General features: G+C 50.5%; 1 protein-coding gene across 1 annotated transcript in view; it reads left to right on the top strand.

Annotated features, from left to right (window-relative positions):
* The window catches only part of IGSF21 (immunoglobin superfamily member 21), a 164,616-nt gene that overhangs the window by 84,851 nt on the left and 54,412 nt on the right, over nucleotides 1-25,353 (top strand). Inside the window, exon 3 of the mRNA XM_065421377.1 lies at nucleotides 14,400-14,518. Within this exon, the coding sequence (XP_065277449.1) occupies nucleotides 14,400-14,518 (119 nt within the window). The remainder of the gene's footprint in view (nucleotides 1-14,399; nucleotides 14,519-25,353) is intronic.

Consider the following 25,353-nt stretch of genomic DNA (forward strand, 5'->3'; position numbering starts at 1 on the left):
AGCTTGTCCATAGGGGCTCAGCACCAAGGAGAAGACTAGATTAATCCTTGTGACCACTCCAGCTTCCTTCCTCTGGACACTCTCTGGTGCAGGGAGAGAACCAGGCTGGTACTTAGCACAGTCCCAGCCAAACCCTGCAGTGAATTCCTCCAGGCCATAAGAAAATCAAAAGAAAACCTGTCTGGGGACCTGGGGCTCCATCAGGGGAGGCCTGGGAGAGGATCCACGCACCTGACCCACCACCTCACCTGCAAAGCACAGACATTTCAATCACTTACTCTGCATCTCACTTTTCTATTGTGTTGTAAAGTGATGCAGTTGTGAATTGTTTTCCTTTTTATGCATGGGTAATTAGAAGGTGGAACAGATGGCTGAGGCTTAGTTTAAAGTGATGTGTCCATTAAAATAAGATGCCAAGTGCCTGTTCACTTTAACAGGGGGCTTGTTTACTCTAACAGGGTTTTGGCTCTGCTAAAATCCACAATAAACAATCCAGAGGCTTTGGGAGAGGATTTGAGAAAGAAGGTTCCACTTAGGACTGCTTGAAAATTTTCCATCTAACTTGGTTTTTTTTACAGGAAAATTGGAGTTTTTGACAAAACATTTTTCATTAAAAATATCTGCTCCCCATGGAATTTTTAACTTTTCATCAAAATAATGAATGCCCGAAAACCGAAATATTTCAGTTCAGAAATGCCACTGCAGTGCCTCATGGGAGTTGTAGTTCAGTTGGCTCATGTCCCCGTCCTCCTCTATGAAGGCTGAACTTCACAGCTGGACTTCATCTCCCAGGATGCCTCCCCTCACCAAGAGGGTGGTGCATCATGGGAATTGTAGTCTGAACAGGGAGCCCAGGCTATACAGAAGGATGGGAGCATGAGGCACCTGAACTACAATTCCCATGGGGCGCCATGGGGGCATTTCCAAATTGAAATATTTTTATTTTCATCCAAAATATTTTGGGTTTTAATTTTTTGCCAAAACAGCAAAGTTTTCTATGGAAAAAAACCTTCATTTTCTGACCAGCACTAGTTCACTGCCTCTCAGGGCCGGCCCTGAATACCGCTCCAACAGGGAAAATGGAAGTATCACCGCTCGTCATACTGTATACCAAGATGCAAAAACCTTGCTCTGGGCAGGAGCCGACTCCTGTGACCTTTTCCTTCCATCCAGCCATGAGGTGCTCAGTGCAGTACAAAATAATTGCTCCTGTCCTACTTTGAGACAAGTAGAGCTTGGAGGGAGTTTTATGAGTGACTGCTTTTGGATAACACACACAAAACCCCCAGCTTCTGCTGTGTTTTCCAGCAGGTTTGTTTTCAGCAGTGCTTGCGAGTACCTCTGGAGTAGGTTTCCCTGTGCAGTACCAGGGGTTGGCAATCAGCCATATGCAGAGTGGTAGAGAGAAGGTTCTCGAACGCAATTTGAACTTGGAGTTTTGGTCTCCCCAGCAAAATTGCGGTGCCCGAGCCAGCTGATTGCACTCCACTAGTTATTGATGGGAGCAGCTTTCATCTGAGGATCTCAAAGAGCTTTACAAGCAAGTAATTACATCTCCCGTCACCCAGTTAACAGACACTGGGATTAATTCACGGCTGGGTCCCACTCCCTCCTGCCAGCATAACCCAGAGTGCAGAGCACCAGCCAATGGAAAGTCTGCCCAGCAGGGGCACGCAGCCGGCCAGCCGTGCTAGCCAGAGCAGGGACATGCAGAGGATGGGCCATGTGCTGGCCAGAGGGAATCACAGCTGATTCAGCGCTCTAAGCCCTGACTGCACTGTAAAGCTGTCATCCGGTGGCAGAGAGCAGCAAGGCAAAATGCCACCTATCGTCGAGGTTGGGGTTCGAGATTATCTACTTGCCCACATGCTCAGGAGTTAGTACTGCATTCCTGACTCTGACTCTCCTGTTCTAACCAGTAGACCACACTCCCCTCCCAAAACTAAGAATGTACCCCGTAGGTCCCGCTCCTAATTCCTTGGTCTACCCACAAGGCCAGGCTCCCTTTCCAAAACTGAGAACGGACCCCAGAAGCCCTGGCACTTAATCTCCTGCTGTTGCTTCTAGACCACGTTCCTTCCCAGAGCTAGGAATAGAACCCAGGAGTCCTGACAGCCAGCCTCCCACTCTCAGCGCTAAAGCTTTCAGGCGTGGCCCTGACGTAGGCCAGAAGATGCACTCTAGCATCACCAGCTGACCCCAGTTCTAAACCAGTGGTGACCCAGCACGCTGTTGCCCTGTTTCAGAAGTCACATTCTGTCACTTTCTAATGACTGCAAAATTCAGCTCCTCTTCAGCCATCGTTTTCCAGTTCTGATCCCGCGTGCCAGCCGCTCTTTCCCCTCGGCTAGGGTTGCTTTTCTCTGCAGCATGAACACGAGGTCCCCTAAGCACCAAAACCTTGCTGCTGAAACAGCCAGCCTTCTGTTAGCAGGGAAGGGAAAGGTATACGGCCCATCTACTGGGGGAAATTTGATGGCAAACACAATGTCACACAAGCGGTAACAATGCTGTGTGAACAGCCAGCCTTCTGTTACCAGGCAAAAGCCTAGCTCAGCCATCCAGGGAGGTTTTAAACAGGAAGTTGTTTCTGGATTTATACACACCACACAGCTCTTTCTTCAGCATGCTGTGCGATAAGTTATGCGTGCAACCCTCATTACACACACACGGTTCCAGTTACCGGCGAGCGCCCTCGCACGCAGCGCTGACAATATCCCTCTTGGTGCCATTGAAAGAAACTGCCCTGGGCTTTTCTCTAATGAAATGACTGCATGAAAATGTTGCTTTCTGAAGCTTTTTCCTCCTAACAAATCAGGCCAGGAAAGGTAAAACTTCGATGAGCTAACAGCTGTATGAGCCGGGCTTTTTCTGTTCCCTCCAGCCACTTGGAAAGGCTTGGCGATGTAACGTGCTGGAACGGACAAAGTGTCACCCACGCTGACCGTAGTGCAGTCAGATGGGGTGTCACCCGGTGTTGATGTTCCATGAGACCAGGCTGTAAGTGACAAGGATGAGGTAAAGTATCAGTATCAGAGAAGTTTCACCCCCTGATGATCCCAAAAATTCTTTGATCACTCTCAGAGAGATGTCAGCCTCTGATGGTGCCACACACAAGGATTCATTAATGATTGGATTGTAGGGCCACAGTCAAGGGCAAGGAGGACGCTGTGATGCACTGTCAGAGATGTGTCGCACGAGGATGTTACGCGGCGCTGGTGGAGAGGTGCCCACCTAGACTCACATAGCACATGAGGGTACGATGTTGCACCGTTGGAGCGACGTCTAGCAATAATGACATCCCGCCTGAAAATCGTCCACCGCGCCGTCAAAGAGAGGTCACTCTGATGTCACACGTGAGACTATTACGCTGCACTGTCAGAGCGGTGATGATGTGTGGATACGACGATGCGTCGTGAGTAGATACTGAGCTATAAAACCAAATGAATCCAGCCCTTTATTTTAAACAATCCCGCAAAGTTCACTGAGTTGGCTTAACACAGCCATCCGCGGGGGATTTAAAAATCATCCCTGCCAAACGAAGTTGTGAAACGTGTCCAGCGGCCTCGTGACTGGCTGTGGAGCCTGCTCAGAGCGGCAGGGAGCGGGCCCCCCAGGTGAACGTGACACGCCGGCTGACTCGAATGCATCCTGAGAGGTCAGACTCGTTGCTGTGATGCACGCGGCCACCCACGCCATCCACGGGGAGGTGTCGCCCTTTAGTGGGGTGGCACCCGTGCCTACCTTGGGATATCGCCAACCGCGGTCGCCCCCAACCCATCCGCAGCCCGGGAAGATGACTCAGGCAGAGGGACGCTGGGATTGCTCCCAGGAAACGGGGACAGTGATACGCTGGAGTTCCTGGGCCAGATTCGTAGTGATGCTAAGGCCGCGGGGGCGGTGAAAGTAAAGTGAGCACAAACAGCCCCCTGAGAATAGCTTTGCACACACAGTCACCATGGCCTACGTAGAGGGGGGTGTAAGGCCTCTACAGCAGTGCAGGGGGCAGGACATATACAGGGCTGCCGTACGCTTTGCCGCAGCTGCATCCTGCTCCCCAGGGACCATAGGGGCCCACAGGAAACGGAGGCCAGTGTCAATCACACCGAGAGCCAGGCAGGCCCCTGCACTGCCCCTGAGCAAGGAGAGAGGCTAACTGGGCGGCCTGCTCCTTTAGGGCCATGTTCGGTGATCCCCACCCTGCTGCACCTGTGCAGGGAGGCGGAGGAAGGAAGCCCAGCAGCTGGAGGCTGGCAGAAGAGGAGAGCAGTGGAGCTATGTTGTGCCCCGGAGCGGAGCTAGCTCCCGGGGTGGGCTCTGGATTGAGGGCCAGACTCCAGAGAGGCAGTCCTGTGGCGCCGTTCTGGCAGAGGACTGGAGGGGCTCCAGCCCAGAGAGAGGCAGAAGTTGGATACTTCGGAGCTCTACGGAGGGGCCCAGGGAGAAGCTCTGGCTCCTGCTGCTTTGGAAGGAAAAGTGTGATTTTGGTGAGTTCTGTGGTGATGTGGAAGGACTTTGCTGTCAGGCCAGGAGAGCTGGCAAAGGGACTCTGAAGAGGCCAGCTGGGAGAAGCCAGCTTGGGGCCTAACCAGTTACAACTGGGCTTGGATACTCCAGGAAGGGGTGAAACTTCCCCAGAGAGCTTGCAGCCCAGGATGTGACAGGAGGGCAGGAGAAATAGACCTGGGGGTGGGGTAATCAAACAAAGAGAGTTAAGCAGGAGTCTCATTGGAGATCTGTATATGACGCCAGCTTCCTCCCCCCAAAATTAGAATCACCGGCTTGTCAGGTTCCCCATTGCAGGCAGGCAGCTGAGCCCTACGATTTGTGTCAAGGCCTCCGGGCCGGCGGGAAAGGCAGAGCGGGTGTTGGGCTCTGCACTCAGCCCACCCACCATCCACCAATCCACCCCCACGGTCACTGCCGAGCCGTTCGCGAATTCTCCTGTAAGTGGTGGCAATGCTCCAACGCCCCCTTCCCCGGGGAGACAGGCTGTCAAACTGACATTAGCGGATCAGGCGTACTCGGGAGACGGCAGACCCTCGGCCCCACGGCCACATCCCCACAGGGGCTGCTTTATCTGCTGCTCCTTTCGTTCCTCTTGTGCCTCTTACTTTGTTCTTGTTCTGCCCGGTGCATTGTGGGAGAGAAACCCAGCCATTTCCATCTTCTTTCATGGCTCCGTCGCTGCTAGGGGATTACATAGCAGAGTGGGACAAACCTGTACAAATATACATACACACATCTATACACAAGCACATGAAACACATACCTCCACGCACAACTATATGCACAATGAATACACATTCACAATATTACATATGCTCATACACACCACTAAATATACACCGTGCATATGCTTGCAAGCAACTATATATACCTGATGAATACACATACACAAAACTAGATATAGACACGGAATACACCTATGCATAACTAAACATACATGGATACTGTATTAGCCGCACAATGCACACATATACGTATATATGACAATATATGCACTCACCTATATATAAACATATACACATATTTGGTACACACACATGCAGTATCCACACAAACATGCATTAAATTCTACATATACAGCATATACACAAACACACAAGTACATATTCTGCAATTTCACAACACATATGCCTACACACAACTCTGTATACACAATGCATACACCGACACACAATGGTACATACACACAGACTGCATAGTCCTCACAAATATACACATCAAGGTGTACATACACAACACACACATGCACCGTACACTCACCCACCTGTATATTAAATCACACATACACACAATTTAAGATCATAAGCTCTTCCAGGCCGGGACCCTGTGTGATTGTATTTGTCTGCAAAGCGCTCTGAACTCTTACAGAGAGGCAGAGATAACACTATATTATAAACTATACACACACACTGATGCTACATATAAACACACACACGCACACCACAGAGAAACACAACACACACAAATGCTACACGTACACAGTGCATGGATTCGGAGCGAGACATGCACGCATGTGCACACATGCTCAGATCGCGCGCACACGCAGAGGCCCGAAATGACCCCTGACGGGTGGGGGGAGAGGCAGGAAGAGAGGAGAAGCAGGAGGGTCTATGGGTACAGAAAGAGACGTGGCCAATCCTCAGCCGGCGTAAATCAGCGTAGCTCCATTGGGATCAGCGGCGCGCCAATGTTTTACACCCAGCTCTGAAGCTTTATGGACGTGATGGAGCTGCACTGATTTCCACCAGCTGAGGATCTGGCCCACTGACGTCAATGAAGTTTCCCTGATTTATGCCAACTGAGGATCTGGACCCTAGAGAGGGAGGGGAGCTAAAGACGAGGGAAGACAGGAAGGGAGAGATAAAGAGGAAGGAGCTGTTGGAGGAGAACCAGAACAAAGTGGCAACGTTTGGTAAAAACTCATGTCTTCATCCCAAAACACCCCCACCCCCTGGAGCGAGGGAAAGAAAGAAAACTCTGTCTCATTAAGAAAGCAAGTGAGCAAGCGAGCTCCTGAGAGAGCGTCGGTGGAATGAACCCTTTGGTGCAAAGCCGGCGAGAGCCTGAATCTGCTTCCAATGGGTCATTGGAGCTCTGCTATCGGCATAATGAGATGTCGGTAATGGAACAGCAGCAATAGCGCTGCTAATTATAACAACATTAGCTCTGAAGTGCTGTAATTGCCAATCGAAAATGCCGTCGGTTCTGGGAGCTGGGCACTATTACGGAGACACGGCTCCATTTGCGGGGTGCATTAGTGTTTCAATCTCCGGCAACGCTGCCCCATTTCCACTTCTAGCACCCACCACACGTATACACACTCTCTCTCTGGCCTCCATGGCGGGCTGTCTGGTGGTTTTAACAGCCCTTGGTTTGATCCTACGCTCTGGTTCCGTTTCACCCACTGAGTGGTTTTATTACCATCGCACTCGGGATGTTTCAAAGGATTTAAGAGAAGAGTTCTGCACCCTCCGAAAGGAGCAATAAAGACGCTTGACTCCACCACGCTCTGATTGCAACATCCTGAAGCTCTTTTCTCTCGCTCCTTTCCCCTCACGCTCCCTGGTTCAGTGGCTGCTCCGTTCTGGGTTCTCCTCGCCAACTAGCTGGCAGTGCCTAAATATGCTCAGCTAAACCAAACAGGTTAAAATCAGCCACATCCCGGGGATCTGGGAGAAGTCGCCGAGCAGATAGTGGGTTATTTTATTTTTTTTTAGCTTGCAACAAATCACCGAGACTGGGAAACAGGTGGCTTTGGGGGATCCCTGGATCCTATGCAAGGGGTGGGGGGGTTAGCAAGATATCAAGCCAGCATCCCAATTATGCCATCTGGGGGGTTCTTTGTGCCAGGGGAATCCCCAGGTAGCCTGTTCAGCTGACTCTCAGGGTGCTTGGTGCTGCTGGAGGAGGGACTGTGGGTTTGGCTCTTTCAAAAGAGCTTGAGATCCACATTCAGTTTTTATCTCTGTGCTGGGTCAGACTAAATCATTCTGATCTGGAGACACCCCCCCCCCTTCCTCATTGAAAAGTCCTACAGAATTCAAAGGGAACAATCCGTTTTCTATCGAATGTATGAGCCAGGCAGTAAAATTTGATGGTAGAGGCTTCATTCGCTACTAAACCCTATTCCTATGGAATGCAATTGGTTTGATCACCATTTATTTCTATAGGACGTTCCCGTTAGGGCTGAACTTTGGGAGCGTTCAGATCCAGTTCTGAACTTTGTCTCTGGCTCTACTCTCAATAATGTGCCACATTGAAAATCCCAGTGCAACTGGGTGTCAGGGGATCCACCCTGCACAGAGGTGCAGGGCCATTCTGCAGACTCACCCCAGAATGTCAGATCAGATGTGCCTCATCAGCTCCAGGGTATAAGTGGGTTGAGAGTCTCTCTCCAAGGCCTGTCAGGACTTGGATAAAAGGTGTGATGTCACAAGGCGTTGGCTAACAGTCTAACAAACCTCTAGTGTAGACAAGGCAGTATAGACTGTAACATGGGCTAAGTGGGTCAAGTTAAAGCCTGTGCCTGCTCCTTGCTTAGCATCTGTTAAAGCCAGTGGGCTTTGCCCACTAGACTTCAAACGTGTTAGTTAGAATGTGTTAGCTAACGTGTGCTAACATCACCCCTTGTCTCCTCGGCTAGACAAGCCCTGAGGCAGGAGAGAGGTTGAGGGACAAAGGGAAATATCCCGGGGAACAGCCACGCTCAGGGTTTTGTTGTTACTTAACAAAGGCAAATGCCAGGAATGGGGGTGAGCCTGGACAAACTCTGGGTGTGGGTTCATGCTGCGTTAACACCGCTCACTTTGGATCTGGAGGACTTGGTTCTGGATTTGAACTTTACCACATGGACCCGCCAGTGCTGGGAGTGAGGGTTGGGTTGATCTATCCCAGTGGTTCTCAACCAGGGGTACACGTACCCCGGAGGATACGCAGAGGCCTTCCAGGAGATACATCAACTCATCTAGGTATTTGCGGAGTTTTACAACAGGCTACATAGAAAGCACTAGTGAAGTCAGTATAAACTAAAATTTCATGCAGACAATGACTTGTTTATACTGCTCTTTATACCATACACTGAAATGTAAGTACAATATTTTTATATCAGTTGATTTATTTTATAATTCTAGGGTAAAACTGAGAAAGTCCGCAATTTGTCAGTAATAGTGCGCTGTATTTTTATGTCTAATTTTGTAAGCAAGTCGTTTTTAAATGAGGTGAAACTTGAGGGGTACGCAGGACAAATCCGCCTCCTGAAAGGGGTACAGTCGTCTGGAAAGGTTGAGAACCACTCTTCTATCCCAGGCACGTTACAGCTCACGGGTGCCTGGGAGGGCGTTCACAGACAGTGCTGTTCTGATGCACCAGCATCAGAGAGTGTGCTTTCGTAGAGTTTAACTTAACCAGTATCAGTGTGTGAGCTGTCTTTGCTGTTCTGACCGTGCCCTTGCTTTTCATGTACTTTTCTTTTCAATAACACAATTACTTACCCTTCTGAGGAGCTGTCAGTGTTGGTAAACTCCAGCTGCTAAACTGCATTGCACAGATCTCTCCTTAAATCTTTGCGGTTATTAATAGTTTATTGATCCTGGTCCCATTGCTGGTGAAAAGAATCTCCATCCCAGGCTCCTGTTATCTGAATACTGACTGCTAACCAGCTGGCCGATCGATGCCACTCAAGCCTCTGGGGAAAAGCTCTCCTGCCTGCTTAATCCACTTTAGGAAGAAGGCGCTGGCAGCTCAGGGGGGAGTTTGGATTAGGTGGTGAAAATATGAAGCCAAGGAGAGTCGTGGCCTGGGTGCAACTGGGGTCAACAAAGAAAGTGCCAACAGGCAAAGTCAGGACTCTGATCTTCTCCATAAGGGTTTTGCTGCCTGTCCTGCTCTGCTAAGCACACTTCAGGTGTGATGTAAGTTTGTTTTATCCAGGGGAGAGCCAGGATTCTTGGAGCCTGATCTCAGGCAAATCTCTTAGCCTCAGTTTCCTCATCTGTACAATGGGTAATTGCACGTGCAACAACACCCCCAGTAAAAGCATCCTTAGAGATTGAAACTGGGAACCTTGGGAGCTGGAAAACATAGGAGTCCACTGCCTGAGCTAATGGATCAGGGTTGTTAGAGCACGGGCAGTAGGCAACTCATAAACTTTTCTGTGTAGTCTGGCCAATAGAGGGGGGCAAAGAGCTGCATTGTGTTAGTGTGGCTTACCGGGGAATTCTGAGTCTTGGTTAATGTTTTGAAGACACTGGGAAACCCTCAGACCAAAGGTGTCATAGGAACACCACGTATAAATGCCCATTATTTGACACCCACCCCCCTGCACACTCTTCCACAGTGTGTGCGCAGAAGTGTGCGAGGCAACTATAAGGTATTGACACCGGACCTCAGGGTGGGCCCAAAGCTCAGATCCAAATACCCCTGGAAACTGGGAACGTTTGGAGGCAGATCAATTCACTGCAGCAGGGTGGCAGAGAAGTCCATGGTAGGCAGAGCTGGCCAGACAACAAAATTTCCCTCTTGTGAAAAATCGTTGAGGGGGAGGGAATTGACCCAAATTGGGACAAGAAGTCAAAAAAATGATTTTTTTGGTGGAAGGAAAATTATCAAAAAAATTCTATTTCAGGAGAACCAAAATGGATTTTTTTGGCTTGGGGGGTTAAGAACCTGGGTTCCACGCGTCACCCAGGTGAAAGTAACAGCTCAAGCCTGTAGGGACTCCCTTAAAATGTTATTAAGATGATGTTAAAAAAAAAAAGTGACCGGTACAGAGTTTAAGCATAGAAGTTTCTGGTTATCAGGGAATAACGTACAGATTATCCAGGGTGCAAAGTTTGGTTTAAGATCGGGTGGCATAAGGAATCCATAATCTGCAATATCCCCGATTGGGGGGAAAAGGTTGATGTGTCAAAGTACAGACATTGAGATATGAGGGTATGAGTGGGGAGAGGAATAGCTCAGTGGTTTGAGCATTGGTCTGCTAAACCCAGGGTTGTGAGTTCAATCCTTGAGGGGGCCACTTAGGGATCTGGGGCAAAAATCAGTACTTGGTCCTGCTGCTGGGGGCTGGACTCGATGACCTTTCAAGGTCCCTTCCAGCTCTAGGAGATAGCCACTTTAATATATGGAGATATACCTATCTTTGGGTGTGGAGTATAATGAGTGGATATGAGGATGGATTGACCTTCATCTGGTGAGATTTAATGTTCAGGGAGTTTATGGTTCCAGTTCATATGATCCAATGGAGAAAGTCTCTTGGTCCCTTTCTCATAGTCAAAGAACGATGTCACTCTGGCTCACACCTCCTGGTACTGTCAGGGGGGCAGGCAAGTAAAGTTTGCAGGGTTTGGAGCTCTCTAAAGGTGCCAGAGATTTTCAGAGATGAAACTGGCTGAGAGGCTGAGAGATTGTTGCGAAGATGATCTGGAGTGGGGGAGTGAGGGCTTTAAGGCTAAGCAAAATGAGACAGCAAACCTCTGGCTAAAGCAGACTAAATAGAGACAGGCAGTAAGCAGGCTGTCCACACAGGTCTGCTGAGGCCCCTGAATCCTGACCTACAATACCCCCTACTTCCCAGTCCTGACTCCCCACCCTGCCTGCCAATGCACCTCAACCCTGATCTACAGCCCCCGCTATTCTCTCGTGAGCAGAGAGTGCATTGCCCTCCCATTCTTGTTGCTTTGCGCCTACTCCCAGGGGGCTAGACTTTCCAAACAGCTCAGCTCCTGTTTTAGGCACCCAAGTACCTGTTTTCAGAGCCGCTCGGCAAGCGGGGTGCAGGACTCTTCTGAAAACCTGGCCCCAATTTTAGGTGCTAGCCCTTGAGCTCTTTGGAAATCTGGCCTGTTCCCCACAATGACCCCATGTGCAAAATGGGTGCAAGATGCTATGGCCCTGATCTGATTTTACACCTCTCTGCACGGGGTGTAACTGACAACACAGGGCAAGGGAGAACTGGTTGACGCTGATGGACTCATCTCGCTGATGAGGTCAGGACTCACTTCCCGTCCCCTTATCTCTCTGGTCCTGAGCTCCGGAGGTGACATATATCAGGTCTGTGGCTCCCCCTCGCCCCTCCTGCCGCTGAGTCCCCCTGGGGCATTTGTTTGATTAACTCACAGTCACATGCCCCCATGGCCAGTTCGATCGATCTCTCTTACCAATAAACCTTCATCCTTGCTCTCAGCCGAGCTTCACATTTATTTTCCTTTTCTGTTGGCTGCTGAGATGAGTAAGGGGCACTTTGATTTTTCTACTTCACCTTCTCAGGGCCTCCTGGGCTGGGATAAGGCCATGTCACTGGATCAATTTAATCCCAGAGTAGACAAATGTCAGGATCTGGCTTGGAGGAGCTGCTGGAATCAATAGTGCCCTGGCCGGAACTTCAGTCAGAAGTTTCTATCTCACTCCCCTCTGTTAATGCACCGTATCTGGCCAACGCCCCTTCCTGCAGCGCGAGGGATGTGGCCTACTGCTTCCTGTTACACCTGCACACACTTTATCCCTCTGAACTGTACCGAAGATGTTCAGCGTAGACAGGTGCATTGGAAGGAAAAGTTTAAACCATTTGAGCATGTTGTTGGGAAAAGACCTTGCTCTTCACAAGCACCTCCTATCCCAGATCTCTCCGAGCTTTGCAGCCTGTGTGTGTGTTAAGAAATCAAGAGGTGATGTATTTAGAAAAGATACACAATAAATAATCCTCTAAAGAACATATAATTAACCTATGGAACTCCCTGCTGCTGGACACAATTGAGGCAAATGTCTCAATGTAAGGCAGAAGAAGATCACACTATTCTAAGAGTAGCAATGGTAACAAGTATAAGCATCATCAACCCTAGGGCTTCAGGCCCTAATGCTGATTGTTGTCCGGTCAGGAAGAAACATCCACCTCCCTATGGTATAGTGCTGGGCAATTGTCCTCATGCACTATAGGACTGGTTTGCCTTCTGCTCAAATCCTGCTGGAGAGTTTAGGAGGCAGAGTTCTAGGAAATCCCAGACACTTCTCTTCTGTCCACGCAATTAAAAAAAGCTCTTAAACAAAGACGGTTGTGTTCCTAATATGCCCATGGACTGATTTACATGACTAGTTGCACAAGACTCCGTGATGAGAGGTGACGGAATATAACTCCAGCTTCAAACTAGAACAGTGAGGTGATCGCCAGAGCCCTGCGCGGATACAAAATGTATATGTGCATCCGATCCGGGATCCGCAAACATGGTGCATGGCTATAAAGCGGATATCCGCAGATTTGCAGGCCTTTAGTGATCACTGCCAGCTTCTCTCCTGAAGGAATGCCTTCCTATGCTGCTAGCTTCTCCACTCATGCCAATGGGGAGAGACTGGTGTCGCCTGTTACCGTGGACTCTGCATTGTAGCTTGGTGGGTTACTAACTGTGAATGAGCTGTACCACCTTGTGCTGTGAACCTATCAAGCACCTAGAGGTATGGGGAAGGGAGATAGTCCAGTGGTTACGGCACTAGCTTAGGATCTGGAGCACCTGGGTTTAAGTCCTTGTTGTACTATAGATATCTGTGACCTGGGCCTCAGTTTCTCCTCTGTAAAATGGGGATAATGACTCTTCCCTGCCTCACAGGGCTGCCATTTCGGATTGTGAGGCTGCCTGATGTTCTCGAGATAGGGGCCATAAGTACCTGTGGTAGATGCTTCGAGATGTGCTGCTAGTGCATCAGTAGGCAGCATGCTTCCTCCTAGAGTGAACAGAGCCTTTTGGTGCTAGCGGGAGCTGGGCTGATTGCTGGTGATTGGGTGGGATGTTCAGTATCACTCCCAGCTGGCCTCATTTTGTACCACGTGTTTTACTCTTGACCCCAGCAGGAGTAGCAATTGGCCAGTCCTGAGCGCTTTTGAAATTCCCACCCTTGGGTCGTGGGTGTTACGTCTACACTGCAGCTAGGAGTGAGCCTCCCAACCCGGGTAGATAGACTCACGCTAGTCGGGCTTCAGCTTGCACGCCCTTAGGAAGTGTGGAGGGGTTAGGCCCAGTGCCCTGGCCGCATGACAACGTGCATAACAGTTACTTTCTGTCTCCCTGCATCCCTAAAGTTTCAGGTGACTGTAATGGTCACCAGGAGAGCTGGCTGAAAAAAATTTCAGCTGGACAGAAAAATGCAGTTTCATCAGAATCAAAACATTTCTCAAGGATGTGTCGATTTCAGCTTCAACGGGAGACAGTAATAAAGAGCCGTTTTGGGCTTTCTCATTTCATTTTGATAATGCCAAAACGTTTTCTTTTGATGAGGTCAAAATGTTCCGGCTCCACTTTCTTGTTTCATTTCATTTCATTTTGACTTGGTATTATATTAAAATATTAATTTTATTATAATATACGTGTGTGTTTTATATTCTACGATAACATTCCAGCATTGTTGAAATGAAATATTTTTATCTTATTGAATTGAAATATTTCATTGTTTCCAATTTTTTTTTTCCTTTTGGAATGTCCATTCCATGGTACATTTTTTTTAAATTTAAACTTCCCATTCAGAATGAAAACAAATTTAGAGATGTCAGAATTTCCCACGGAAATTCCGTTTTCCAACCATCTCTAGTTACTACCTTCTGTGACAAGCTGCTGTGTACAGAGGGGGTCGCAACCAGTGACACCAGATCTGAGCAGAACCTCAGGTTCTGATGGAGTTCGGAGCTGGATTTCCATTCTAGGACTTGCACTCATTTCTAGTCATGTAGTGCGCCCTTAGAAAGCTGCAGGCGTGGGTGCAAGTCAGTGGTGCATGTTGTGGCTGCTGTATAAGAAATGTGTTTGATCTGTAAAGCAAAGGAGAATCCTAAAGGATTACTGATGTCATGTGAGTGTAAGGTATCAGTTATGTTACCATAACGTTTCCTTTTCCCTCTCCCTTCCCAGTCTTCCGGAGGTTCGGATCTCAGACAACGGCCCGTACGAGTGTCATGTGGGCATTTACGACAGAGCTACCCGGGAGAAGGTGGTCCTGGCATCTGGCAACATATTCCTCAACGTGATGTGTAAGTGCAGCGCCCCTGGCTGGGGGTGGCAGGGATGGGAGCTATGGGTGGTGGTGGGAAAGAAATCAGTCCTGCTCTGAAATCTCTGCACAAACCGGACCGAAAGCCAGCAGCTGGATTGCTCTGCTGTAACCCCTGGCCAGGATGCAGGGATCATTAACCTGCTCCCAGCATGCAGTGTGCATCCCAAGCATGAACATGGCCAAAACAAGGGAAAGAATACAGTGCTTTGCTGGGGACATAACGGAAATGGAGCATTAAACTGCACGAGAAAGTCCGGTGGAGGGTGACTCGCCCCACAGATGTCCATTCCCCGCAAGTTGTACTTCCTGAGAGAAAGCAAAGTCCTATGTTAACACCATCAGAGCATCTGCTCTGCAGCGCCAACACATCCCCAGATGTTTGAAGCCCCTGTCTCCCAAAAGGTAGCCTGGTGCAATCTAGCTTCATGCCAGTCACTGAGTACAGAGCAAAGGAGACAGGAGCTGGGCTGGAGATGGTTGAAGTGGCCAGGTATGTCCTGCTTGATGGATGTGCTCTCTCTGGATATGTTATTTTAAGGGAGCGTGGGAAAAGTCCCACTCTTTTCAGGGGCAGTCAGAAGGAGACTGGTATTTACTGAGCTGCTCGGCAGAGCTCAGCACACCATGGAGAAATAGGGAGCTGATGAACGGGCACCAGCTAGGGCTGGAGTTTGTGGTTCCCGGGACTTCCTCCACAATGGCAGTAATTGCTGCTCTGAGCAGAGAGGGGACAGCTGGCGCAAGGCAGCTCCTCTCCAGCATGTCATGAGGAAGGGGAAAGTTCGCAGAGGGATTTTTATGGGGGGAATTGCTGCACACCCCACACACCCACACTTCATCTAACGGCAGGATTTTGCTAAAGCAATCTATTCCATGCCTGCAGCCTTTCCGCCGCGGCAGGAGAAGCTGCTGGGAGCTTGGTAGATCCCAGGAGCTAAGCAGGGTCAGGCGAGGTCACTGCTTTAGATGACAGGCCCTCGGAGGAACAACGAAGTGATGGTGCTGATTTAGAAGGCGGCACTCTTCCCTCTGAGTGAGGGCAGAACTAATGCCCTTGTATGGCGTTAGGGGGCTGCCGAAGAGGAGCTGAGCTGCCTTTTGACCAGCATGTAAATCCTGACCAGCTGTGGGTATCAGAGCTTCCGTGGCACCACTTGTGTCTTAGAGTTGGTACTGAGTAATTTCCTGCCGCCAGCCTCACCCCCCTGCCATCTCAGAGGGATGCAGCCTCTTCCCTCCCTGTCTGTAGTGTGTCTGCCAGTCACGTGGCATCATTATTTGTATTGCAGTCGCCCCCAAAGGCCCCAACTAAAATCAGGGCCCCATTGTGCCAGGTGCTGTACAGACACCTAGTGAGAGACAGTCCCTACCCTGGAGAACTTACAATCTAAATACAGGGAAAGGGAGGGGAGGAGAAACTGAGGCAAAGTGACTTGCCTAGGGTGGCTTGCCGAGGCTAAGCCTAATTGCAGTCGTTGGACCAAGAGGGGTCCCACCCGGCAGGTAGGTGAAGCCAGTCCTGCCTCGCCCGGCCCTGTGGGGAGAAGGGTGTACAGTAGAACCTCAGAGTTACAAACTGACTGGTCAACCACACACCTCATTTGGACCGGGACGTATGCAATCAGGCAGCAGCAGAGACCAAAAAAAAAGCAATCCAGTACAGTGCTGCATTAAACGTAAACTACTAAACAAAAATAAAGGGGAAATTAAAAAAAAAAAGATTTGACAAGGTAAGGAAACGGTTTCTGTGCTTGTTTCATTTGAATTAAGATGGTTAAAAGCTGCGTTTTTCTTCTGCCTAGTAAAGTTTTAAAGCTGTATTAAGTCAGTGTTCAGTTATAAACTTTTGAAAGAACAATGACAGGTTTCAGAGTAACAGCCGTGTTAGTCTGTATCCGCAAAAAGAACAGGAGTACTTGTGGCACTTGTGAAAGAACAATGATGACGTTTTGTTCAGCGTTCCAAACACCCTCCATTCCCGAGGTGTTCCTAATGCTGAGGTTCTACTGTAGTTCCTACTGATGGGTGGTGATCTGGGAACATGTGCTTGGGATGCTGACCACAGTTCTCTGGTCGTTATCTCATCCTGCATGTCTGGGCTACAGCAGGTACAGGGGGAGGGATAGCTCAGTGGTTTGAGCATTGGCCTGCTAAACCCAGCGTTGTGAGTTCAGTCCTTGAGGGGGCCACTTAGGGATCTGGGGGCAAAATCAGTACTTGGTCCTGCTAGTGAAGGCAGGGGGCTGGACTCGATGACCTTTCGGGGTCCCTTCCAGTTCTGTGACATAGGTATATCTCCATATATTCTTATAAAAGATCAGTCCACTTGTCTCCTGCCTGAAAGGTGCTAGCTAATGGAGCTGGGGCCAAAGAGAAAACAGGTTCCCTCCCGGATCCCGGACTGAATTTCTGTGCCTGCCTGGAATGAGTGTGGACATGCAGATGTCTCTTTGCTTGGCAACATTTTGGGATGGTTCCATTTATAGATATCAGTAGGCACAGCTTTACCCATGGTGCTTTGTGGTCTGTAGTGACCTGCATATGTGTTGCCTGAAGCTTCTTGTATCCTAACTAAGCTCTCAGGCAATTGAAGTACCTGTACATGTCTCAGATAAAACAGTAATGACCAGTGGGGAAAGACATTTCTTGGCCATTAATGAGCAACTGCAGGAATTTGACCAGAGATCGTTATGATGTAATGATAGAAAAAGAAAAAATAATTCCCTGATGTGTTAAGAAATTATTAGTCCAACAGCTTGTTGCTATGGAGACGAGCGTCTGTTCCACACACAGCAGTGGCTGTTCTTAGCCGTTACAGTCTGGCACGGTAGGGACCAGCAGAGATCGCCCCCAGACGCGCCATGTTCAGAACCAGATCGCCAGGCCCGGGCGGGGGGGTTGGGGGGGTTGGCTTTTTGCCTCACCCTGGTAGAGAGGAAGACGCGCGTTAGAAAGCTGGGATCTGAGTCTGAACTTTCGCAAAGCTGCGGGCTGCTGGGGTCTATCCGGGATAGAGGTCTTGGCCGCTTGCAAAGCTGGGATCTGGGCGTTGTGGTGCGGCCTAGCTGGGAGTCCACAGGGGACAAGGAGCTGCCTGCACAGTCTCTGTTGGATTCAGGGCCTGGCTTGCTTGGCTGGGCAGGTGCATGTTCGCTCTTCCAAGGGTTAAGGACACTGGAAACAGTATTGCAGCAGCAATGGGGAAGGCAGATTATCCTGGGGTGGGGTGGGGTGGGGACCCCTCACATAACATCCTCTAGTGTCCAGAGCAGGGACTCGCCCAGCAGTGCTATCCCTGGCTCTGCCACTGACTGCTTTGCATGCCCCAAGGTGAGTCACTTAACCTCCCTGTGGCTCGTGTGATTCTGGCATGAAAAGGGCTATAGAAATGCAAAGCCATCGAGCTTGGGGCAGGGGCTTATTTTGCCCCGTTCCACCCACCTGCTCCAAATGTGCACTTCCCCCTTCTCTATTGAGCTGGGCCAGGTACCACCTTTCCTGTCCTGACTGGGGTTCCTTCTCTTGGCTGTCAGCCCTCAGAAGGGTCCGAGATGCCTCCGCAGAGGGCTTTGGGGAAGGCAGGCAGTGACCCTGCGAGGAAGGGAAGCAGCACTGAGACGGGTTAGCTGTAGCGGAGCGTAACAAAACCGCTCGTCACCACAGGCTCTTTGCTTTTCAAAGGGCCTAATGCTTGGCTGGTATCGACTGGCATCCCCTTGACCGCATCCTTCCTGCTAGGACAGCTTGTTCAGATAAAGAGCCCATTTAAACAATGAAAGCTCGGGCTGTCCTTCATACCAGCAACAATGCAGCCCGAGAGCCAGAGTCACTGGAGGTATTTTCGCCTTCCTCTGAAGCACCAAGTGTTGGAGGCAGGACGCGGGGGCCTAGGTGGGCCGGTGTTCTGATGCAGTATGACAACTTCAGTGCGCTCCGCGCGAGTGGCGTCAACGTATGCAAAGGCTGGAATCTGCTCCTGTAGCATTGAGGATCGTGCCCGTGAATGCGGGACTCCTCGCTGCTGTGTCATCCTAAATCCAGGCTCTAGCACCTGGCATAACGATGCAGTGATGTCTGCTGATTCATGCTCACAGGTGCCACTACTCTATAACAGGGATTGGGCGTGCCACTGGGGGGTATCGGGAACAGCCACGCTGGGGGGAGAAGTTGTCGGAAGTTTGCTATGTTGTGTCCGTGACTTGGCTATATATACGCCGCGAGTTACTCAGTTCAGGTTAGGGTAGTGTTGGCAGCTTTCGGCGTGTCCTGGGAGTGCTGAGTGAATAGCCAAATGCAGAATTGCTCTTGCATCTGAATCAGAAACACTCCTCAAAAACTCAAGGCCACTTCAGTGTTGGGAATGAATAATAACGCCGAGTTCTTTTCAGCAGTAGCTCTCGAAGCAGCTCGGTATCGTTGTCCCCAGATCTGGGGACTAAGGCACAGAGAGGGGAAGTGAATTGCATGAGGTCACACACCAGTAAAGCTGAGTTGATACCCACGTCTTCCAGCGCGCCATCTGGTGCCTTGGCCACTAGGCCACATTGCCTCCAGCATCTTAGCACTCAGCCTTCATCTCTAACTCAGATCTCAAGAGGGACAATTTTGGAGGTTGGCGTCTTGCCCATTGTGGAAGTTTGTCTAATGGACAAAACCGACCATGCGTTTCGTCCCCCGGCTGGCTGGGGGCGCGGCTTGTCAGTTCCAAGGGGCACAGAGACATGTTGGGGGACCCCTGGATTGGCACAGCAGGGGGTGCTGCCAGTCAGGATTGAGGTCTGGCTCCCAGGCGTGAAGGTGCTCCAGGTCAGGAGTGGAGCTGGGTGGCAAGCGGTATTTCCCTCGTGTAGGAATTGTCAATATTTCGACTTTTGTTTCTGTCCCCAGTTGGGACAACGCATCACAACAGTGAAAATTGGAGCAGGAGGAGTGAAAAGTTTTGCAAATGTTGATTCAGAACCATCGGCATGAAACATGTCCAAACGTTGCTTTGGCAAATGGAAACCTCACGTTGACATGGGTGTTTTCCCCAGGGAGAATGGGGATAAAACCACACGTTCCCCTTAAAAAACTGCTCATTGCAGGAGTCGTAACCAGGTCTAGTCAGGGGGCATTGGTGTCACAGGGTAGCTGCTGCCTGCCCCGTGCCTGGCGGCAGTGGGATGGTCACCAGTGTCGGCTGACACGCTTGGGATCTCCAGAGGTCAAAACTTGAGCTGCTACTGCCTGAGCTAAAGAGTGGGGCCTCTACCATACCCATCACCTCTGTGGATTGGGCGCAAAGAGGCACCGGTAGCACACACTCACCACAGGGCTACCCTAGCATTGTCGGTTCACGCGCCCATAAAGCAGGCCCCATCCAAGCGGACAAGGTGAAAGGAGATGGGTCTCTGTCAGGGAGGAAGAGTCTGAAAGGGCAAGATACCAAGGATAAACGGTACGAGAAACCATCAGAGACGAGTAAAAGCCCTGTTCCCAGACAGCTTGCCATATTCGACCTGTTTTATAACAGCGAAGATGGGCAGTACGTGAGGTCAGGCTCTCTGGGACACCTTGTTCCTCGGAGGCTGCTGGGCTTATAAATTGGCCTTAAAAGCATCAAGGATGCGCGAGCAGGGCAGCTAGATGTAACCTTCAGAGCAGCCATGGAGAACAGCCTCACCATAAAGCATGTCTCTCTGTTCCTGGCCGTTCCCGGTGCTCGGAGCCCCTGGAGCCTAATGAATGGAGCGCCCTGTGTCTGTTAATACACTGATCTGTAGCGTTTAATCACTTGGAAATTCCCGGTGTGCCAGCCGAGATGGCCCTGCTAACAGCGCACTCTGCTCCGAGACTCTTAATGATCCTCTGCTCTCCTCTGGCACATTCTGCCCACGGATCTCAAAGCACTTGATAAACAGTAGTAGTGAATTAGGGCTTATCACCGTCTCCTTGGAGCATGGTCTGAATTATTATCCCCTCGTTATAGGTGGGGAAACTGATGCACTGGGTGGGACTGTGACTTGCTCACGGTCACGCAGTGAGTCACGGGTTGGACCCAGGAGTCCTGTCTCTCCCTCTGCTGCCCTTCCTACTACGGAATCCTTTCTCTCCAGAAGTTAGAGATGAAAACCAGCTCCCACCGCTTTGTTCCCCATTTTATAGCCTCCAGTGCCAGGCTGAAGTGACATTATTGTTCTCTATACAATGGTAGCACAAGAGACTGGAGCTGAGATCAGGGCCCCCCGATCACATAGGGCTTATCTACCCCAACATTGAGTTTGCGGCAGGCTGGGTGGTACATCTACTCTGCCTCGCACTAAGGCTATGTTATAATTAAGGCTGCGATTCTTTCACGGAGGTCGCGGAAGGTCACAGATTCGGTGACTTTCCACGACCTCTGTGACTTCCGCAGTGGCTGGGGAGGCTGACTTCAGGGCCGCCCGAGCAGCCACACCGGCCACTGCTGGAGCGACCTGGGGTCAGCTGCTCTGGCAGTCCCCGGGGTTAGCCGCACCGGCCACTGCTTGGGAGACCCGGGCAGCTGGCTCTGGGGGAACCCTGGGGACCGCCCAAGCAGCAGCAGTCCTGGGGGGTGCCTTGGGGTGGCAGCAGTCCTGGGGTGTCTGGAGCAGCGGCCACAGGGGTGCTAGGAAGTCCGGAGAGCGGTCCCTGGGAGCAGCAGCTGGGGGGCAGTCAACCCCCAGCACTGGAGCAGGGCCCCCGCAGAAGGGGGGCCCTGGAGTGGGGCCTCAGAAGTAGAGATTTAGTCACGAATATTTTTGATCAAAGTCATGGACAGGTTACAGGCTGCGAATTTTTTTTTATTGCTCGTAACCTGTCCATGACTTTGACCAAAAATACCTGTGACTAAATCTTAGCCTTAATTATAATCTGCATAGTCAAAGGAAAGATTATATCCCCCGTGCGTGGATGGGGAATTGACGCACAAGGAGAGATGAAGTGACTTGGCTGCGGGCACCCGGAGTATGTTCACACTGCAGTATATAACCTGCAGCACCAAGGCTCGGCGCCTGGGTCAATTGATTCAGGCTTACAGAGTTCGGGCTGCGGGGCTGAAAGCAGCAGTGGAGATGTTCCGTCTCGGGCTAGAGCCCCGGCTCTGAGACCCTCCGTCTCGTGGGGATTCGCAGTCCAGGCTCCAGCCCAAACTTGAATGTCTACACTGCTCTGTTTAGCCCGCGAGCCTGATTCAGCTGCTCTGGACCAGCCATGGGTCTTTTACTGCAGAGTAGATGGGCCCCCAGGGAGTCTGATGCTGATCTCCTGAGTCCTAGCCCCGTATCTCAACCCCAAGCGACGACTTGCCATTACTTCCCTTGGGACTGGAGAGCACCGAAGTCATTTGCATGCTCCCCTTCTCTGGTCTGAACATGTCCCTGCCCCCTCTCCCTCCTTCCAGCCTCATGCCAGGTGAGCAGGGACCCGCACTGTGCTGCTGCTGGCTCTGAGTTAGACACGTCCAGGCGCTCCCAGGAGGCGTGCTGTTTTCCACAGCTCTGCCCTTGTCAGGATCTCCCTAGAGAACCTCCCCTGCTCGTTCGGACAAAGGCATTCTCGAAATTATCATATGGCGTGATTTGGAGGGGGGATTTGCTCCAGAGGGTTCCCCACTCTCCTGCCAGGAGCTGGTGGTTTCAGCGGGAGCTGCAGCAAGAGACAGGGGGTAGAGAACAAACATGGACTGAGTCAGGCAAGACTGGAATTAACCTCTTCATCACTGAGCACTGCCCAAGGCAACCACTAGGCAACGTGCCCTTCAGCTCAGCCGCTCTGTGGGGAACTGCTGGCAGCATGGGGGTTGAGGGTGGATTTAGAGCTGAAGGGCAAGAGGGAAAAGCCGTGGAGTTAGGAAAACAGGAGCTCGTCCCTAGCACACGTCAACCCAGCGATCTCAAAGTGCTCTAAAGAGCTAGGTGAGTCTCATTCCCCCAACTTTAGTAATGGGGAAACTGAGACACAAAGAGGGGAAGTGGCTTGCTCAAGCAGAGTCAGGAGCAGGGGCTGGCTGGCCAACCGCAGCTGTCATCTGCGAGAGACTGAAATTCATTTTTGTTCCAAGTCCGATATAGCTAGATCTTGGATCTCCTGTATCCCAAGCGAATGATCTAACCGCCAGGCTCTTGGCTGTTGTAGGGCTCGCGTCTCCTGGCCGCGTTTCATCCTGGACAAGATCGGTTTCTGCAGAACACGGTGGTTATGATGAAATGGCATTTTTCGGTGAAAAAATGTTTAGTCCAAAATGTTTTGACTGGCGCTCGCTAGAACCCAGGTTTCCTGACACCCTGCACCACAACAGAGATAGAGCCTGCCGCTGGGTATGTCTGTGGCTCTCCACCTTTCCAGATGACTGTACCCCTTTCAGGAGGCTGACTTGTCCTGCGTACCCTCAAGTTTCACCTCACTTAAAAACGACTTGCTGACCGAAGCAGACCTCAAAATACAAAAGTGGCACAGCACGCTGTTACTGACAAATCGCCGACTTTCTCATGTTTGCCCTATAATTATAAAATAAATCAATTGGAATATAAATGTTGCACTTACATTTCAGTGTCTAGCGTATAGAGCAGGACAAACAAGTCGTCGTATGAAATTTTAGCTTGTACTGACTTTGCTAGTGCTTTTTATGTAGCCTGTTGTAAAACTCGGCAAATATCTAGATGAGTTGATGTATCCCCTGGAAGAGCTCTGCGTACCCCCAGGGGTTGAGAACCACCGGTGCAGATGCTCGGGTCCTCCCCGCTTGCTGGGTTTCAGAGCCTTGGCGCCAGCCTGAGCCCAAACATCTACACTGTTATTTTTAGCCCCGCACGCCCGAGTCAGCTGACCCGGGCTCTTCGACTTGCTGCTGTGGGTTTTTTGTTGCAGTGTAAAGGGACCCGTAGTCTCTAGCTCCTACCTGCGAAGGCTGCAGGCCTCAGACATGGCTCCCTTCAGCACAGCCCCCTCCGCGCGCTCTCCGATGACTGATTGCTTTTGCCACTTGTGCAGAGGTGTCAGGGCGCCAGAAGCGTGGGATTGAAGCGGGCACCTCAATGAGCGTGCGAGGTGCCAAACACGGGCTTTGCAGACGGGTGGCAGTGGCCTCGGCGGAGTTCTGTCATTTCCAAAGCCCGTCCAGGAGGTGTAATTGAGAATTACTGCTGATAATGATTCACATCACTTGAGAGAGACCCCCCGAGGTATATTGGGGAACCGCTCACTGTGAGTGACAGGACAAGGCTGCAGCAAGCCGAGCTGCTGCGAAGAAGAGGTGGGTTTTTTTTATTAAGAGACGGTTGCATTCTGCTGCGTCTCCCTCTGGTAGCAGGGGTAGAACCTCAGCCCCTGGGACTAGTGCTAGTGGATCCCTGTCTCCCATCTCTCCAGCCTTGGGAGCAATTCTTTCACCAGGTGAACTGGAAGAGCAAGTCTTCTCATCAGGGATGCAGTCTGCTCAAATCTGCAGGCAGCCTGAAACAGCAGCTCGGAGACAAGTCAGGACTGCGATGTGCTGCCAACTCTGAAGCCTACTGATGCCGACCTAAGTGCCAGCATTGTTCAGTTTCACTCCCGAGCAAAGCACGTGAGATGGCATCTACTGAATGGCATGTCGTTTGGGTGCCCCGAGTGGGAGGAGCTTGGATTGTGGGAGGAGTTTGAGAATGCCGGCACTTATTTTTTCTCCACGCTGACCCCTGTTTTCAGATAAGCTTATCGGAGAGAGCCCAATGGCTCAGAAGACGTGATCTGTAAGACGATAGCAAAGGCAGATTGTTTCTGTACCTCTCTTGCCAGGGGCAGCATGAATCAGAACCTCCCATTGTTCCATCATACCAGGTGAATCACAGCCCGCTAGTCGGTGTGTGTTATGCATCATCCTCTGTCCCCAATCTACAGAGGGGATGTGTCTGTTACAGCCATTGCTGGGAGTCTGCCTCAAGTTACAGGGACTTGTGCTTTCGGCTCTTGGGGTCCCCGCTTCAATCCCAGTTGTTGACTAAGCACGCGGATGAGGCACTCGACATAAAATGTGTTGGTGGGGTGACTAGAAGCCACACTAACGTAGGGACACCAAAGGCCTACTAGAAAAGCTGGGACAAGGGGCAAGAAGTGTCCCCACCATCTTCCCTCCCCAAATGGTCACAGCTAGTTCAGATACAAAAACTATCCACCGCTGGAGCCAGCTAGCTTACAACCAAGCTGGGCTTGAGAAGTTAAGGGCAAGGGACTCCCACAGCCAAAGACACTTTGAAAACATGGCTGCAAACCTTTTGAGTTTTGATGCAAAAGGCCCACTGGACTCTATGCAGAGACTCTGTTACTTCCCGGGGCCATTAACTAAAAAGTGCCTACTCCCAGCAGTTTCTTTGTGTTCAGTTCACACACTGGAGGCAAACTAAATTGGCAATTAAAGCAGCAAAAATACAACGAAAAATTATACTGCATTAACATTACAGGGATAGCAGTGCTAAGTAAAAGGAACTCATCACACAAGCAGGGAGAGGGAAACTTTTCCCACCCAGCTGTGCAATCTTGACCTGTAGCACCTTCTGCTGTTGTCCCGTAGGGCCCCCGGCACAGTTCTGCCAATGTACCTCAGTTAGGTCTGCTACATGCCTTTCTGTCTGAGCCCCTACCCTAGCCAACAAACAGCTGATCAGGAATTTTTCAGCGAAACTACTTTGGTCAGAAAAAGCCGATTAAGGGAAACTGAAACTTCTCGCGGGAAAGGGTCAGTTTGGATCAATTTTTCAACGTGACATTTGTTTGAAAAAAGTTTCAAAACGTTCAAAATGCTTCGTTTTGGCATTTTCGAAGTGAAAAATTCTA

The sequence above is a fragment of the Emys orbicularis genome, chromosome 22, assembly GCF_028017835.1.
Source record: "Emys orbicularis isolate rEmyOrb1 chromosome 22, rEmyOrb1.hap1, whole genome shotgun sequence".
In the NCBI taxonomy this organism is placed as follows: Eukaryota; Metazoa; Chordata; order Testudines; family Emydidae; genus Emys; species Emys orbicularis.